Below are 19,573 nucleotides of genomic sequence, written 5' to 3' on the forward strand. Positions count from 1 at the left end.
GAAAATATAAATTAAGGTTTATCCCTGCAAGGTACTTAAGAGCCCACTTAAAACACATTAGGCATTTCACAGGATCAAATCCACAGTGCACTTATGGAGATACAGAGTAAGGGAATAAGCATTTGGGGCCTCGTGCTATTATTAAGAAAAAACAAGTTCACCCCAGGCAAGGAGAGTTCTTGGGTGACTTGAAGTTACTTGCAAAGAGAGTATGAAACTACTTCAGCTACAGTCAGTGGCAAAACATTTCCTTTGGCAGTCAATAAACACTATAGGAACAAACAGGACCATGAGAATTACAAAAAATTGGGTTTGGGCCTTGAAACATGTGGATGGGATGGCAGGTTAAAACTAAATACATGTTCCTTCAACTATTATTTCAATTTCTGTAAGTGGCGTCAGTCGATAATTAAATCAAGTGTTTAGCACAAGGGGTCTAATCAGATCTGAAGAAAAGAATTTGAAAGCCCCATGCTGGGGCTCCCCCCTGCAAGATGCAACACGTGGGCAGCAGCGGCAAAGAACCCCACAGCAACGCCCAGAGCAAAGAGTCTGCCTGGGGACCACACAGGATATTTTGGCTCTGCTGAAGCTGAAGAAGGACTTACCACTCACTAGAAGGGGCCCAGAATGTCATGCTGCAGTATCGGGGCTTTAAAGGGTTAATGAGGTTTCTAACCTCCCCTCCTCTTGCACTGCTGTCCCTGCTGCTTTTGCCTCTGCCGGTCCCCCAGCCTTGCGCTGCAGCATCGCTCAGCCCCCTCTCTTTGCACGTGGGAGGAATGGATTTTTAATGAGCCCATCATTAGTGTTTGACACACACACAGGAACATGGTAACAATATGTACAATCAACGGAAAGGACATTTTGCTTTTGACAAAATAAAAAATGGCTCTTTTTCTTTCAGCCTTGTATCACTTAGGGTCTGTCCTGCAGGATGTGGGATCCTGCAAGATGTGGGATGTTTGATCCAGCAAAGCATTTAAGCACAGGCTTAACTTTCATTCAAATAGGATGTAAGCATGTGTTCAGAGTTAAGCATATGATTAGGTACTTTCATGAATCAAGCCAGAATGTTCCCAGGTTTCAGCCTGGAGGACAGAGGAAATATACTGTGAAAAGTTTCCAGGTTCAGACTAACTTAAAATAACAATAATTTTTAAAAGTATCATGTATGAACCTTGGAATGAGCTCTCCGATACTATTTTTTTGGGAGGAGTACTGCTCTCTTCTAAAGCTCTTCTCGAACAAATCCACAATATTGACTCAGACTGAAGCTCCTGAACAGCAACATAACTCACATTCCCAGAGCAGCTTTCATCTCAGAGGACCTAAACCCACTTACAACCCAGCTCCTGTCCCAAGCGACCACCTCAGGGGCGGCAGCCACCTGCCTCTTGCCAAAGGGGATGTCACAGCTCTGAGAACATGCAGTGACACTTTCATTAGGGGCACCAGAAAATTCAGGAAACTCCATTTCAAAAGGAAATGGTAATATCTGTGGCCATCGTTTCCCTCTGGGAAGGGGGAATCACCTTGGTGAGCATCACAGTCCGACAGACTGCTGCCAGTAGGCAGCCATGGAGGCAGGTTTATCCCTGGACACAACCACCAGCCTCGTGGAGATGTAACTCCAGGGAAATTTAGGCTCCTCAGTGAGTGGATGTTGGCCCCAATGACTAATGGAGTGGTGACATTGCAGAGAGATTTTCACATCTGGAAGGTCAGTTCGAACTGGGCTCAACTCAATTAAAGACTCAGCGATTAACCGTTTCCTGCCAGGGCTTGGTGGTGCACGTGACATGCATTGCAGACCCCAGGGCAGTGTTCAGTGGAAGGACGTTCACCTCAGAAAGCCCTGCCCCACACCACTGTTCATGGCATTGAAGCAGTTTTAAGTACTCAGATCAACGCTAAGCTCTCTTGGGATCTCCTTCTGGCTTCAGCCGACTCAGTTCACTGTTAAGAAGACTTAAGGAGACGCATTCGCCTCATGCTGAGCTACCTCAGTACCAACAAATCAATACAACTCGCAAAGACCAAACTTAATGTAGATGTTCAACTGGTGGTGGTTTAACTCAATGCAAAGTAACGCAGGGAAAGCATTAAGGTCCTGACTATGTTTAGCTGAAAGCTGGGGCTCATCTTCTGTGATAAGCAGGCAAAACTCTCACATTTCACAGTTGCTTCTTTCTGTTTCTATCTCGTTACCTGTTCACTCATGCTGTTAATCCCATCCGGCCCCAGCAAGGATATGGCTTGTTTAACCAGATCTGTTCGGCCACAGTTGAGCATCCGGAAACCCAGGTCCTGCTTGAACTTCGCTTCAGTGGCAACTGCATCCAATTTACGAGATGCACAAAAACAGTCGTCGATTCTGTGGATGTGAGAAATAAACTCCCTCAGAGGACAATCGGAGGACAGACCTCACTGTCCCTAGGAAAATAATACTTTGCCCTATCTTTGAAGGATGTAGGTCACGCATATACTCATTCTCCTCTGACCTGTATGTTTCAAGGGAAGTGCTGAATGGGAAATGCTAATGCAAGCTAATGGAGATTGCCCTTGGTCTCTCTTTCATGGGACAAGTTATACATTTTATAAAAAATTGGGCAAAAAAGCACAGCTTTCACTTGATTTTGTTTCCCTGTTTAAGCAATGCACAACACATTCTCACCCCAAGTTGTCCCTCCGCATGGCAAGGCGATCCAGTCCCCCTGCTCTCTGAAAAGTTTCAGTGGCTTCAGTAAGCTTTGAACTTTTTTTACATCAAATGGATGTATAATCATTGACAATACAACAAAGAGAAAAAAATGTCACTCCAAACACCTTCAAGGATCTTACCCGCTCAGCCCCAGTAACAGGGAAGCCTTTTTGGAGCAGTAAGTGCCAGTCACAGAATCACAGACTGGCTGAGGCTGGAAGGGACCTCTGGAGGTCATCTGGTCCAGCTCTCCTGCTCAAGCAAGGCCACCTGCAGACAAGCAGGGCACCATGCGATCAGGGAGGAGAAGGCAATCTTGCCAAGTAATCATGGCAAAACACCACAAATCCTTGCTGGCTGTGCATAACAGATGGGATGTCATTCTTTTAAGGTCTTATTCAAAAGATCCACAAACTGTAAACTGCTGAAGATATCCATTTCAAATGGAAGAAGGGCTAGGAGTTATTTAGCCAAGATGTGAAGTTACAGCTCCAGAGAGAGCCAGGCAATTCCAATCTGATGTTTATCCAATTCTGTTTCATCTTATTAAAAAGACAGATTTGCTTTTCTTTCATGCTGAGGAGTGTCTGGGGCAGAGGGTGGAGTCCAAATCCACAGTGCTTTTGGTGTGAACTTGGATAAAGGGCTGTTTGGAAAAACATCACTTTCATTCTCCAAAAATGCTAGGTCACAAAATGAAGGGCTACTTATGAATGGAAAACAAAATAAAGATCAAAAGTGAAAAAGTCAAACATACATCAAATATTTGGTTTTTATTTCATATGTTAAAAAATGCAGCAAACCAAAAGAAAAATACAAACAGCACATCATTATCATTTAAATTTCTTCTTCAAGATGCTTTATCGGAGCGTTATAAAATATATAACACTGCTTAATATTTGACAGCAATATGCAATGAATATGCTGTTTATATACAAGCAGTGGTGTGTAGTAATAGCTACCACTCTTCCTCTTTCAACAGAGGAAGGAAAGTGAGATGGAAAATACAAAGTATTTTGGATCAAAGCTTCTGCAGGACTTAGTACTGACACTGGCATCTGAGCTTAAGCTTGCTCTCCGCCATGCTGGGCCATGACCAGTCTGGAAGACAGCAGATATTTTGTTGATGCTCATTCTACGTGCTCAGTTTGGGTTTTGACTGCTAAAAAGTTCATGTCCTAGGAATGCAAGCAAGGTATGCCTGGAGTATCATTACTCAGGGGAACAAGGATGGTGCTTCATGACAACAGTATGCTGCAAGATTAATGCACAGCACTCGGTCACAATAAATACACCGTAACAGCAATAACAGATTCTGCACCAGTAATATGCCTACAACAGAGATGAAGAAAGCAATGCACAGCAAGGCTGAGTTTTCTGCAGTAGTTTCTGAGCAAGTTTAAGGAAAAAGCAAAAAACAGCACAGATATGCAGGGCTGAGCTCAATGACACCAAGATCTACAGGAGCAATTGCGGCTTTAACACGTTCACACCGTATGGCACATTTCTGACACAAGAGCTACAGCAACATTTGGTACTTGTTACCCCCATAGATGAGATGCTAGAGATCATCTGTGCCCTCCTTTAACATACGGCATAGATAAAGTATGCTCAGAAGTTAGGTGGTGGGGGTGTTGGCGCACGGAGAGAGTTTGGACCTGCCTGCTCCAGCTGGCCATTTCCAGATGACTCTGGTCTGAAAAAGAGGTGGTTCCTCAGCAAAGTGCAGCTATGGAAAGATCTAGACATCCTCTGAGAACTGCAGAGGTGTCTGCCACTATGAATCACTGCCTGTGTTAAGTCACTGCTTCATCATTTGTACTGAGGTATATAACATACACTCTGAATAAAATGGGTCAAATTCAGTGCTGGCAGAAACAGGCAGAGCTTCACTGATGTCAGCCCAGCTCGGTGCATGCAAAACACTCGTTGACAATCTTCTCTTTAAAAAAAGCAAGATTTTAACCTGGGTTGCACACCCACACAAGGGAGGAAGGAGGAACAGGGACCTACCTCACCTATCCTGTATGGGCTGCCCAGATCTCTACTCTGGCACGGGTTCAGAAATCACTTACTTCTCCATAAGCAACTCCTCCATGAGTTGGCTCTGGTCCCCTAAAAGTACGTCAGTTCACCTGCTTATAGCCAAGGAAGGGGACTCATTAATTACTGCTGATACTGGGTATGAGCAAATTAGTACTCCTCAAGCAACTGGGGGGATAAGGGTCTTGGTCCAAGGGCTCCGGGATGCTACAGATGTACAAACACTACAGCAATAACATGGACGCAGAGGAGTGCCTGAGCTGCACGGCTGCTGGGCAGCACTCATGAAACGTGATCTAGACCACGTACCACAGAGCAAGAAACCACAACTTAGTGCCATTACCACTGGCCCACTACCTTTTTATACCCCAAAAAGGACCCATCGTGAATGAGTTACAGCCCCGATTTATGGGACATAGCAAAGGAAACTACATGGCAAAATTTGACATAGATCATTGCTGGTGCCACCACTGTCGTATGTTGACTAATAAAATGGATAATGATCAAGCTGGGGAGTTTAATAAAGCAAGAGCATGACGCAAGGGAAAGGAACGGAGGATGCTTCAGCACAGAAAGCGTAGCAACGTCTCGAAAATCCAGAGAGATGAATGAGTTAAGGAAAAGGAGATTTAACATGTACAGATAAAAAGCAGTGAAGAGACAGATCAAAAATGATCAGGAACTACAAGTACTGAATAGGAGAACACAGCACCACTTTTAACACTGGAGAAAGCCAACTGGGAAGACAGTACAGCAGACAGACCAAGTAGTCGCATTTCGAAATGAAAACTGAAAAATCAAAAACAACCCCCCAAATTCATCAAAAATCAACCCTAAGCCACCACAGCACTGCATTTGCTCACAAGTCCTCCTTCACACCATTAACTGCATAATGTTGATTCACAGAATGATTGAATCATTTAGGTTGGAAAAGACTTTTAAGATCATCGAGTCCAACCGTCAACCCAGCACTGCCAAGTCCACCACTAAACCATGTCCATAAGCACTGCATCTACACATTTTTTAAATACCTCCAGGGATGGTGACTCCACCACTTCCCTAGGCAGCCTGTTCCAATGCTTGACAACCCTTTCAGTGAAGAAATTTTTCCTAATGTCCAATTTAAACCTCCCCTGCTGCAACTTGAGGCCATTTCCTCTTGTCCTATCGCTAGTTACTTGGGAGAAGAGACCAACACCCACCTCGCTACAACCTCCTTTCAGGTAGTTGTAGAAAGCGATAAGGTCTCCCCTCAGCCTCCTTTTCTCCAGGCTAAACAACCACAGTTCCCTCAGCCGCTCCAACAGGATCTGAGGATTCCAACAGGAGCAGAGGGTCTCTGCTCCATGTTACACTGTATAAGGGGATGCTGCTCCATCACACACACCATCCAGAATCAGAAACATTAATAGATGCAAGATAAAAAAGGAGGAAGGGAATAGGCAACCAGCTTGACTCACTCAAGACTTCTTAACTTTGTACTGCAACAAATACACTGACAAGCTATGAAGAGGTGGAAAGGGATGGGAAGAAGCTTGAAAAATAAGGTTGACGAGGAACGGTTAAGTCAGCTAAATATACAGGGTCACTTTTTAGAGTTGTGAAACTGTGCCTGCAAAGCAAGAGAAGCCAGCATAAGTGCAAACAGAGCTGGAATCATCCCCAGCTGCACAGTTAGTTCATGGCCCTTTTGCCAAAAAGTCTTTGTGATCTTTCCAATCACACAGGAGGCTGACACCGGCCTGACAGTGGGACATCTCCTCCAAGACCACCTTGGTTTGTTGCCAGATTCTGCCGGCTGCCAGCGCTCACATGGGTTGTCCTCTCCCCAAGACCTCACCCTGCAGAAAAGGCGCTTTTTCGTCGAAGGGGCAGGGAAGGCTGACGGGAGGGGCAGAAGACCACGGGGGGCCAATGCCCTTCTCCTCCTTCTCCGCCCGCTGGGGACAGTCTCAGGATGGCAGGACATCACCACCCCGGATGCTAGCTGGGTCAGGTGAACTTTGAGGTCCCTGAGAGGTGGATACAGTGACAAAGGTAGGACTGGCCAGCATCCTTCAAGGGTGATAGCCTCTCTCAAAGGACTGAGCCCATTCTGCATTCCCCTATTTAGCAACCTGTGGGGCTTGGCACCACCGCCGCTGTACACATGCTCCCACTCCCAGAACTGAGAAGTAATATGCTTGAATTAATAACATACACTGATCATAGTCCTCGTGCTCAACAGCAAATCCACCCCTCTACTTCATGGGTTCAATCACTGTAAACTGGTCCCTCCCTACCTTGAATCAAACAAACAATTGCCTTTATAAGTAAAAGGAAAATTAGAAACAGGTGAAATGTTCTTCGTAGCAAAGCTGTGACGACGTTTTTTAACTTACAATGCAACACAATTTTCTCCAAGTCCTCTTTTAATTCCCCACAGATATTGCTTCTACAGCAGTTATCTTCAAGATCATTACAGTGTTGCCACTGCACATAATTAACTTTACTGTGGCTTTATATGGGGGATGCCATGGTAACATTAATTATTTGCAAATGGTCACTGTCAAATGCTGCATGGTGACCATGACACTCTATTGTACACCAAAATACTCAAACCTCTGAAAGGAGTCAAAGATAATCTTCTTCATTTATAATGGGTCCTAGCAGTACAGCAAATTATTTTTATCTTTTCCCAAACTCACATTATGAAAACATAATGCAGCACTTCTACAGCAATGGTTTCAATGCAAGGGTTTTGGTTTGGTTTTTTGTTTTTGGTTTTTTTTTTTTTTTTTTTTTTTTCCATTTTCACTTGGACTGGCTAAGATAGGGTCTGTGCGGATCTTTAATAAATTACTCATGGATTGAATACATTTGGGAAAACGGATGATTGAAAGGCGAAGTGTTTCCATCGTAACTGGTAGACACAGCAGCTCTCTTATTACATGGCTTTTTAATTATTTGTTCTTTGGGAGGGGATTATTGCTATAGTCAGTAGCAGAAAATTAAAAAAAAAAAAAAAAAAAAAGGCAATGCTCTGTAAATGTTACCAAAAAAAAGTAAGAACATCCTAATCATGGTCTAAGTTCTACATGCCAGCATAGCACACTAATAGTTGATGTAAAATAAATGGAGTACAGACTATGATGAGCAGCAGGACAAACGCTCCCCTCCACTGAAAGGAACAGATCATCATCCTGAGAGCCAAGCACCAAAACCTTGTTTGTTCATCTGGGACTCAATCACCAGCCCTTTCAATTAAAAGAATGATAATCTATTAAGTCCACCTTTTTAGCTCTGTGGAGTTTATTCAGTCTGTCTCTGTCCTAAATATGAATGAGGTCTCGAGTCGGAAATTATAGTTCAGCTGGTTGGAAGTCTGGAAGGAGTCGTATTTTAGCCAGCAATATACATGCATTTGCAATGCTGAATTTCTTGGGGTCAAGGATCACAGTTTTGATCTGGGTATGCACAGCCCATAGCACAAAAGGGTCCTGTTCCTTGCCTGGGGCTCTTCTGTGACAATACAGACACAAACAGCAATAGCAGGAGCGGCAGGCAATTTGATTTAAATTTGTGAGCACTCTTTTTTCCAATGTGGTGCCTTAAACGGGACTATAATGCTGACATTAATAGGACTGCAATATAAATACTATATTGAGACAATTATTTGCATTTTCGGTTTTGGAGAGAGGGAAACTTAAGCACAAACGTGTTGATCAAAGTGATGAAAAGCACTACTTTTTAACGCAGGTATAAAATATCTCCATTTACTTTAATCAGGAGCTAAGTTAAGACAAGAAACTAAAAATAATCCAGATATTTACTAGCCAACCTCTTATTCTCGTCAAAGGCCTGAGAATAAATTGGTTACGGATACTGGAAAATACATTTAAAAAGTGATGTTACTATCAAATCAAGACTCAAATCTATATTTCAAAACACTCTTAATATTACAATCCCATGTATAGAGGCCAGGAACCATGTTCAAAATTGAATCTGACTTCAGATTTTGAACAAGGCCAACATATCATAGGAAAATTTGGGTACAGATTCATCTTTCATATAAATAGATAGCACAAGTCTTCACTAGTAAGTGGAAGCCAATATGTTATCTGTATCCTGATTATTGTATTCAGGAATATATATAGAGACAGAGCATATGAAACACTGATGAACTTGCTCGCAATGGAAAAAACCCAAGAAGGCTGGATCCTAAAGCCTGTAAAAATACAAGTGTGTTCTATCTTAAAGTGAAGGAGAACATAAGGGCAAGGTCCTCCCGTTCAATAATTTTTTTATTATGGTTGTCTTCAAGCAGCCGGTTGGCAGGAGAGGTTGAGATTCACCTCAGGAAACCCATGCTCTACCTTTTAAGTAATAAAAGCTCCTTCATCCACTGGCACCATCTGCCCCAAGGGACTGCTGGTTTTTGTCAAGTAGCTTGTTTGCTACCGCTTGCTGGTTTGGCATTTTTGTGTCTAATTATGGCAATAGCCAAGGCTGGTGTTAAAGGATTAGTGAAAATTTGTGGGAAGAACAAGGACAGTCAAGGAGATAGGCAAACACCAACCGTCCCTACTTAAAGTGGCTGTATCTAATTAAATAGCAGAATTTCTTAGCAATTTTCTACTCTCTCTCCTTCTCCAGAAACTCAGCCCCTTACCCAGTGCATTTTAAGGGAGAGCAAAGAGCAGTGGAAATATTTTTCTGCCTTCAAATCTCTGTTTATTAAAGTCTATTTATATTTTTCATGTTCTAGTACAGGCACAGGATTTCCATAAATAAAACATTAAATGCAACTCTTCCTCTTTCACTTTCAAGTTAGAACTGCTTATGTGTGGTATAGTATTAAGATAACACGACAAATGGTATAGACTGCTCAGAAAGAACAAAACACATCTTCCCTTTACGTTGCTGTATTTTTCCCTTTCCAGTGTCTTAAGAAAACTCTCTAGAATGAGCCAAGGATGCTCCCATGTTAAACAAGCTTCACTCCTGAGGTCGATAATCCTATTTTCCTAGAGAGCCTTCATTAAGAAGGATGGTCCCAGACAGAAAAGCAGACTTAGGTATTCTTAGGCCAAGGCTAATTGGAAATCAGGACTGATTTTCAATTACAGACAGGTTTTCAAAGGCACTCAGACACTGCACTTGCCCGAAGACCTTTCTAGATCGGAGCTGTAAATGCCACTCGGAGCCCTGGCTGCGACGGGGCAGTGACTGCAGGAGCATATGGGACTGGCTGGTTAATAAACCCAGTCCTATGCTGCAGCAAGGCTTGGATCCATCTACACTTTCACGTTGAACTTACTCATGACCCGTTAATACCCATACATTCCTGTGTCCGCGCTGCCCTTTAAATAGAGTGTACTTTCCTTCCGCAGTGTTTACTCCTGGTGGATTTCTAGAGAAGAGCCACACGTTCCCTCAGCACCCACTTCGCTCAGCTGAATGAACCCTTTTCTTCTAGTCTTCCTCCATGAGAACATTTTGTCAAAACTCAAATCACCCCAGCCCGTTTCTCTGTACCTGCTCCAATGTGAATATTTTCTTGACCCGGACACGATTTGCGATTCCACATCACTTCCTACCACTTCCACGTACAGAGGCACCAGCATTTCCCCGCTTCCTCTGGAAATACCTCTCTTGATGCATCCTCAAAATGCATTTGCTTTTTTTCACGGCTAAGGAAAAAGCCATTTTTGTGGTTCACAATCATTCTGAGATGAAAAACTGCTCTACCGTTTTTACCACCACCTTTCCAAAACGCAGCTCCCAATACCGTATATATTATACTGTATATATAGCGTATATGCTACATATGCACTGCAGTATGTATTTTTCTAATTAATCTCCATGTGTTTGCCTTCCATTTGTGGAAAATCGCATTTCACCCCATTTCTTTTGTCCCAGCCCTCAAGGTCATCCACTTTTTCCTGGATGATTTCCCAAACATCCTCTGTCAGGACAATGCCTCTCAACAGCGTGGCATCAGCAAATTTTAACTTCATGAGCACACTGCTAAGATCTGTGCCAAAGCCCCTTCTGAAAATTAAAAAAGACCAGTTTTTAAGAGGGAGAGCTGAAGATCTGCGCAGCCAACCCAGCCCTTGCCACCTTGCCTGAAGCCAGCCCCTGCTCACTTACCAATTCCTTTACTAATCCCTATCTTCTCTGGCTTAACTAATAGCTCCCTGCATGGACTGCATCAAATAGTTCACTCAAGTCCAAATAGATGAAATCTACTGAATTTCCTTGGGGTAGAAAATCAGTTATCTTATCAAAAAGTTATTAGATTAGTCTGGCACGATCTATCTTTAGAAAATCTGTGTCACATTTTATCCCATTTTTCCCTCAACAACATGTCTTTAATCAGTCTTTCCTTGAAAAAACAGTCGAAGGCCTTGCACTAACAGCCTGGAATTTTCCTCGGATTGTTTTTCATCCTTTTCAAATGTTGGGCATTACTATTATTAATCCTTAGAGTTACGGCACCACTCCAGAATTTGTTAAAAATATTTCCCTCTGACCCTCTGATTTCGTGAGGCAGCTCTTTCTCATCGCTGGGATAGAGGTTACCCCATTTTGAGTGCATTAAGCTGCATAATTTGCTTTCCTTTTGATTATTGTTTTTCCATTTTCATAACCTTGTTGCTTTTATTTATTCCTCCTTTTCCCCCAAGGATTTTCTTCCCAAAAACAGAGGCAAAGTATTCACTTAAGTTCTTGGGTGATGGCCTCTGTTGGCACTGATGCACACCTCTCACAGGTGCCTCCTCAAGGCCAGGACTTATAGATACCAACTTCACCTCTGTACTCCTTGAAGAGAGGAGAAAAATGTGTTACGTCCACCGTCAGGAGCAGAGATAGGACCCAGACTCACAGCCAGCTAGAGAAAAAAAAGGGATATTTGCTGCCCAAAGGGTGAGCCCAGCACCCTCAGGGAACCCAGCCATAACTCAGAAATGCTGCCGGGTGTATGAGCAAGCAATTAAAGGGGATCAAGTTATGGCTCTCCATCTGCGCATGGGCACAAGCCCTGTCATGCCAGCTCCTCCTCTCACCAGCTCTGCTTCCACCAGCAGCGATGCTGCCACCTCCAACTGAATTTGACTGGAACTTAAGAAGGGGGGCTCTGACCGCACCATTGGGGTAGGCATGCAAACCCCGCTGCCTAGCTCTGTCCTCCGGAGTCCAACCCCAGACCGGGGACTGCAAGCAAGGCCCCACGATGCACCCTGGTGGGACCAGAGCCTGAGAGGTCTCCACAGGCTGCACATCAATACGGGATGGGGCAAGAATAAAATAGACCCCTGTGGGACTCCACCCGTGAGGAGCCTGATGGCAAAAATGCCATTTCCCATCGCTGCCCTTTGGGTACGGCTGCCAAAAAGGACTTCAGACCTCTTTACAGAATTGTCCTGGGCTCCTCCTGCCAACACCTGCCTCCAGTGAAGCAGCTGTGGCCCATGGTGGACAGTAATGAATGCCGCAGGGAGCAATCTTGCTTCTCCAGTGTGCAAGAGAAAGGCACGAGCCTTTTCATCTATGGATAAGAAGAAACCACTCCTCAAGACGACTAAATTCTGCTTCTCCTCCAAATCTCAGCAAGGAGCTTCACAGCCTGCTGGGCAAGGGGACGGGGGTCTAATGAGCATGAGAGGGCTTCCAGACACCCCTGTGGCTGCAGAGAAATGCCCAGCCTCACGGGCAATGCTTCTGGAGGATCTCAGTGCCGTGAGGCCACATTTGGTGTTCCTCTTCACGCAGACGCCAGGAAGGTCCCTTGGGCTAGGTCAGCAACCCCACAGGCCATTCCTTCCCCAGTCAAGCTGGGGGTCAGATGTTCAGCTGGGACGTTCGGGGTTCAAGAGCCAGAACCCCACCCTCAGACAGTGCAAGCTGGGATCTCCTGAAACGCCTCCTCCCACACCACTGGAAGTACCAGGAGTGAAGATGCTGCCCACCTGATTCCCTTCAGCAGAAGGCAGAGCCCTTCTCGGGGACCAGGGGGCTGCTTGCCAGGCCCAGAAACACCCGGGAAAAGCAGCTTTCCCCAGAGAAGCCAAAAAGGGGATGACTTGGAATCTAAGAGGTCTGAGGCAATGCTGAGGGTAGAAAAGAATATTTCAAATAACACATGGGGATTGCCTTTTGTAGAGGGGAATTGCACTCAGGTCTCCAAAACTACCCTGAAGTGGATTTTTCTTCAATTTTTGCTGCTTCTGGATATCAGAATAAACATGCACGCCTGCACACACACTCGCACCCCAGACTATATCCTTCTTTTAACCTCTGACTGGCCAGAAAAAGGCCCTTTATCCAGTAGGTGCAGAAGTGACCATGTAACAGTCCCCAGCATGACATTACCACATCTCTCAGTTCAGTTTGTTCCAGCATCTTTACATCCTCCAGGATTGCCATGATATACTGCAACCAGAAATGAAGCCACTGACCCTGATTAAAAAGCACGGCAGTCTTTGTGCTGAGCAATACAGGGTGCTCCTCCCTTGCTCTCTTTCTCTGCCATCAGCCTGCAGTCCCCAGATGTAGTCATCCACTAGCAATCCTCCCCAGCACGTTTAACAGATTGTTGTTTTTTTTTTTTTAAACAAATTTCCCGCAGAATAGAGGAAGGAAAGACATGCAAAGATCTTCCTGTGTTTAGGTGGAGCAAGTCGAAAGGTACCCCTTGCAGATGCGATGAGGAGGAGCAGCCAATACCAGGCATCTGTTTGCAGCCAGCCAGACCCAGTGCAGACTGAGAAGTGACGCTACCTTATTGCAGCAGAAAGGCGGGTCAACGCAGTTTTTACCACCATGTCCCTTTTTGGCAGCAAATTACCTTCATCCCTGATGCCTTCATTAATACAAGGTCTAGAGCAGGAAGCAGAGCACCCACCTTCACCAGATTCATGCCAGCAGAGAGCTACTTTGCACACAGTTCTCTACTTGACTACATCCAGCTGCCTCAGGTGGGCCAAGAGAGCCTGGGTACAGGCGAGGCTTTATTTAAGTCGGGTCTCCCACGATGACAAAGAGTATTTTGGACACAACTTGGGCTTCTGTCTCAGCTAGCTGTCGTGCATCCAGCAGTCAGTCCATCTGTGAAACCTACCTCCTTGCAAAAGGTGGATACAACTACTCTATTTAAAGCTTCCACTCTGGGGGAAGGGGAACATTTATAACCCTGATCATCTCCCAAGACTGGGGAAAAGGAAGAAACCTTCAGGCATGTCTGCTGCTGTAAAATGAAGAGAGATTAGGAAGGAGACAGGCAGCTCCTGCCTGATTCCAGCTTCCTTCACTCCTCTACCCAGAGCAAGAGCAGCTCCTTCTTCAGGGGATGAAAACATTACAAGAAATTAAGGCGAAGGATTTTTAAAAAAAGATCAGAAGAGGGGAGAAAGAGAGGAAATATTGGAATGAAAGGCAGGAAGAAAGCAGAGATGATTTACAAAGCCACATATCGGGAACCTCACTGCTGGAGTATGTGATTGCGCTGGGAAGTGTCACACAAATCTGCTGGGAGACCTCCACGCTGTAATTCAGATAAGAAACTGAACATTTGGTTTTTATCCAAACTGATCCTGAACTTCATAGCCTTTGAGATCCTGCCAATCTCTCTCTCCCCCCCTCTCCCTGTATGCATGATTTTCCAGCGTGGAAGCTGGTTTTGCTTTATGTGTTTGCAATGACAGGTCGTGAATCAACACCGTGGAATGATGCAATATCACATGGGACCCTGGGAACTTTTGGGTTCAGGTCTCTATATTTTAGGGACCAAAGACGACTGCTAAGAAAAGCCTAGAAATTGAACCAGTTTCAAGGTTCTACTTATTAAGCCACTTCTAGAAAAGTCACAAAATATATCAAGCTAACCACATTTAAAATCCTCCAGCTGTCATCCGTCACACAGCTTATTTGAAAAGCCATCCCCTGCAAAGTTGTTGTATTTTTCCCCCGCTCCCAGTGTTTGCATTTATGGAATTGATGCTTGCTGAGGAGTTGATAGTTGGAAACCCTCCCTCCCTAATGGGAAGACATGAAAGGTTGGCGCTCGGCTTAGTGGAAAATGAGAAGTGCTGAGGGTCTGCACTGAATACAAATAAAAAATTACATGCTGCAAGGTTCCAAATTAACATCCTGATGCTTCACATTATTCTTCGGAAAAGCTCGGTCCTTCCTTTGATCTCAGGATTACAGGCAACTGGGCCCTGATTCGCAGCCACACAAAGAACCTGCTGCACTACGCTGGCAGTAGGCACAGACCTTAAAATAAAACCCAAAGTACATGGACACTCATTTGCAGACCTCTGCCAGCACAGTAAGGTGAGATCTTCATTTTGGGACATCAGGGGGTGAATCCGGCCCCTGCAGCCAAATAAGGGCACATCGCAAAGTCTGGTCTCTCTAAAATCCAAAATTTGTCTTGGGAATGATTTCTCTTTTCATTCCCACCTGATTAATCCCAGGCTGCGCTCTTCAGGCTCGCTCTCCCTTGCAAGACGAGCAGGACAACAGCTATCACATATATTCTTTATGAAATAAATTCTTGATGGCAACTTTAAACTAAATGCTGATCTGTTTCTCATAATTAATAAATTCTTATGCAGCATAATACAATTCACCCCAACTTCAAATGATTTTGAAAATCATGGAAAATTGTCTAACAGTTGATGGCATATACACACTGACAAAATATAACTTTAAGAATGGTAGGGTGTGGGTTTTTTAATCCACAAATATTTAACGTATCTACCTTCATTTTTAAGACAGAGGATGTAGAATAGAAACATTATTGCCTTATTTGCAATACCTATTTGCAATCCTACCTAAATACTGGAACAGGTATTAAATTAATTGTGCCTTTTCAAAACCAAGTGCTAGGTCTTCAGAAAGTGCGTAGTACCTGTAAGTCCTGACATTTCAGCAGGGACGCAGAACGCTGCACTTCTGGAAAGGAGGGCCAAGATGGTCACACCAAAGGGAAGCAATTACAGCCAAGATTTGAAATCTGAAACGCTCAAGACTTCACTTTTGAAATTCAACATATTTCTTCAATTAAATTTTGAATAGCTGCAACTATAAAAAGCCTATGCAGATCTCGAAGTAAAGTATTACACACTCTGGTAAAAGAGCATGTCAAGGCCAGAGTCAAGAGAAGGCAGCTGCTCCAATGCAGGTTGTCCCAGCTAATCATGTAGATCATCCCTCTGCTTTCTGTGTTGCAGGAAAGAATGCACCTACTGCTGTATGAAGAGGCAAACTGCTGGAAATTGGATTTTATGTACAAATTTGTGAAGCAATAGCAGTGAGTAATTTCTACTTTGGCAGACTCGGAATGCCTTTTTATATAAAAATCAAAACCAAATATATTCTTGACACCAAAACAGCCCTAGATCATGCTTTTAAACATGTACATAATAATAAGGCAAAACAGACACTAAAAACATATTCTGGCAATAAATACTTTAAGACTTCATTAGAAAACCAAAAGGTCACATCTCATACACGAAAAAGTCAAATTATCTAGGCTGACATTTACAACTAATTTGAACCAACATTAGCATGAAAAATACAATTTTACTGCAAGAGGTAGTCTTACCTATAAGTTTAAATATGCCCTTTAAGCATTAATGCTGAAAACAAAGCACTGAAAAATATCTGCAGCCCTGCCAATTACATCTCAGTATTTTATAGCAAAGCAACATGAAGCAGACAATTAGCAGAAGATTTCAGCCCCTCATTAGCAAGCAGAACCTAATAGTAAGAGAAAAAAAAACACCCCCATATGAGCTCTGATGAGCAGATTACGGGTTTGATCCAGCTGTGAGATATTCAGGCACCCATTACCATGCAACCGGCTTATCCACGGATGTGAGCAAATACCAGGAGCCGATTTTGCAACGCACACAGCGACGAGCCCGAGCATCCATGTACCTCTCAAGGCAATAAAAGAGCCCTCTGCCTGCTTGCTCCCTCGCTGTGACTAGGAGAGAGAGACACGTTTTGCACAAAGCAGCTGATTTTTTTTGTGGACTTACTTTAACTGTCGAGGTTCGCAGTCAACTCCCGGCAGTAAGAGCCTCGCTGCCTGCCGTACGTCATCGCTGTCCACCGAGAAACTGCGACGGTGCCCCGCGTGAGCCACGGCAACCCTTATCCACTCCATCAGGGGAGGCAGCACAATGAACGGCCTGGGAAAGCACACAGACATGAATGCTACAGTACACTAGCATCAAAATAACAGGTATACAGAGAGAGAGGGCAGGGGTGGGTGGCTGTGCATGTGTATATATGTGTGACAATAGAGAGAGAGAGTGAGAGAGAGAGAGAAGGAAACAAGCAAAACAAAAGCATGGGAGAGCAAACTGGCTCAGCAAATTTCAAGCAGGTTTAAATCAAGATGTTTCACCCTGTCTCCGGAGCAGGATTATTTGAAGAGTGAGATTTATGAGCCATACTCATTTATGGGGCTCCAGTGCACCCGCCTGGCAAGCCCTCCCTCCCACCCATTCCTTCACACAGCGTATCCCGAAAAGAGGACAGGAGTCTGGCACAGGACCATGTCCTGCTCTGGCTGATGCGCCGGGCTGGGTACACTCCCCAGCCACTTTGAAATAGGGACAGGAGAACGAACCAGGGCGGAGAGAGGGGGTGCCCCCACCCCAGGATGCCAGGGATGGAGAGGTGATGTGTGAGGAAGTCTCCAGCATCTCCTACTGATGCAAGGTGCACCTTGTGCTCAGCGCTGAAAGTGGAGACCTTTGCAGGTTCCCACTGATCCTGCTGTATTATTGAGGTTATCTGTGAGCAGCATCAGAAATGAGACTGTTTTGTTTCACTTTTAGCGGTATCAAACCACTACACCCTTGGGTACCAGCTCATCAGCCACTTGAGCAAAACCACACAAAACCTCTCCCCCAAGTGGATGGTGGGACTCTGGACCACTTGAGCAAAGCATGGACACGATCAGAGACATGGTCCTTCACTCCACAGCCCCATGTCCTAGCGAGAGCTGCCCAAGCCTTAGGTGAAGCACACAGCATACAGTTTGCCCCATCTATGCTAAAAATTATTTGGGGACCAAGAGAAAAATGCTAAACCTAAAATGAGAACCATAGCTTCACGTTCTAGTTTGGAGATAAAAATAATAAAGTATCTGAAGTTGAATATCTTGGAAGGTCGCTGCCTGTTAGGTCAAGGTGGACAAAATCCCCAGAGCAATGCAGGCTGCAGCAACTGCCCTCCCATACCTAATAAGTTTTTGTGCCCGCTATATCTCCTAGCTGGGGTGTCCAAAATGAGTGTCTCCTCCATGGCTGTACACAGGAGACAAAGTCTGTGTGGGGAAGGGATGAGGAAGGGTAGAAGAAATCCCTCTTTATAAAAATATACTACAAAATTCTAAAAATTGTAAAATAATTTAAAAATAATAAATCTGTCCCAAGAGCTACTTGAAAACTGTACTGAAAGTCCTGTCTGCTGAAAACTATTTAGACACAGTGAAACTGTTTCATCCACACTGTGAAGTAGATACCACGGCTAAGGGATGTTAACAGAGATTGCTATAACGTTAAAAAAAAAAAAAAAAAAAAGAGATGAAACTTGTAAATGACTACTGTCCTCAAGGAATGTCATTTATTAACCTGCTCTTACCTTCTTCTTCTGAAGCTTTTTCTTTTGTCTCATTTCCTATGTGGCTCCCCTTCCCCTCCTCTTTAACTGTATATTCCCATATTCCCTCTGTTTATTAGCTCAGTATATCATCCTAATACTGGAAATGTTCCTTTTAGTGCAGCATCATCCCCTACTTTTGCTCCCTTCACTTCTCTTGATCCTTTTTATTTGATATTGCTTTCCCTTACTTGCCTTCCCTTATGTGGTCTTTTTTCTCAGAGGGAAAAAAAACAATAAAAAAGTGAAGTCTGGATTAGGTGCCCAGTAGGCAAATACTTTACATTTTAAATATGTAACTTTACCGCAAAAGGATTTACCCTGAGAAAAATGATATAAGAGGATGTTGATTCTGGAATATCCTTTTCCTATTTATAACTCTTTACGCCATTTATTTCTCTTTTGAAGACTTGACTTCACATAGCTCTAATATTAATATTGTTAAGGCAGGATGATATATCTCAAAAGTGCCGATGGACAGAGAAGACCTGAGGCCACTAACTTTCCATGGGATGCCAGGTTCCCAAATCTCACAGGCGCTTAAATGAACAACCTCCTTGTGAAATATGACATCTTTGGCTGTCTTGCCACTTTCATCATTATTCTATTCAAACACATTGTTGTCACCTCAAGACCAGGCTGCATTTGCTTCCAAGGCTTTTTGCTTTCCCCAGACCTGCCGCGGCCACGTAAGGAGGCAGATAAGGACAGAACATCTCCCACAGCTCCCGCAAAACGATTTCCATAACCCAGCTCATTTGTCATGACGGTGGTGGCGGTCAGAGGAGGGAGAGGGGAGAAGCAGGGGTGTATCTGCTCCTGGAAGGTGACCTGGGAAGCAGGTCACCTGCTCTATGTGTCCTCGGAGCAGAAGGGACCTTCTCTCATGGCGTTAAGTAGCGGGGGACAAATGATCGGTGGGAGTTGTTTTCATCGCTTGCTGAGCAAACAGCGGAAAGGGAGCCGCAAATCACACTGGAAGTGTAAAAATGCATATAGTTACCCACAAAACTTGGTGCCAGGAAAGCAATTAAAGGGAAGCTCAATTCTAGGTTATGGTTTGCATGAGTGAATGCAGTCTGGATCACAGAAATGAAGATAGGTTTGTACAGAGCCTTCCTATAACATCTGCTGGACAAACAGAAGAGCAGAGGTCCA

General features: G+C 44.2%; 1 protein-coding gene across 2 annotated transcripts in view; it reads right to left on the reverse strand.

The window, feature by feature from the left end:
- Nucleotides 1-19,573, reverse strand: part of ABTB3 (ankyrin repeat and BTB domain containing 3) — a 179,175-nt gene that overhangs the window by 33,637 nt on the left and 125,965 nt on the right. For both annotated transcript variants that reach the window (XM_075156630.1, XM_075156621.1), the window contains exons 4-5: nucleotides 16,783-16,935; nucleotides 2,212-2,377 (exon numbers count right to left, since the gene is read on the reverse strand). In XM_075156630.1, the coding sequence (XP_075012731.1) occupies nucleotides 2,212-2,377; nucleotides 16,783-16,935 (319 nt within the window). The remainder of the gene's footprint in view (nucleotides 1-2,211; nucleotides 2,378-16,782; nucleotides 16,936-19,573) is intronic.

This window comes from Calonectris borealis, chromosome 1, assembly GCF_964195595.1.
Source record: "Calonectris borealis chromosome 1, bCalBor7.hap1.2, whole genome shotgun sequence".
NCBI classification, from domain to species: Eukaryota; Metazoa; Chordata; class Aves; order Procellariiformes; family Procellariidae; genus Calonectris; species Calonectris borealis.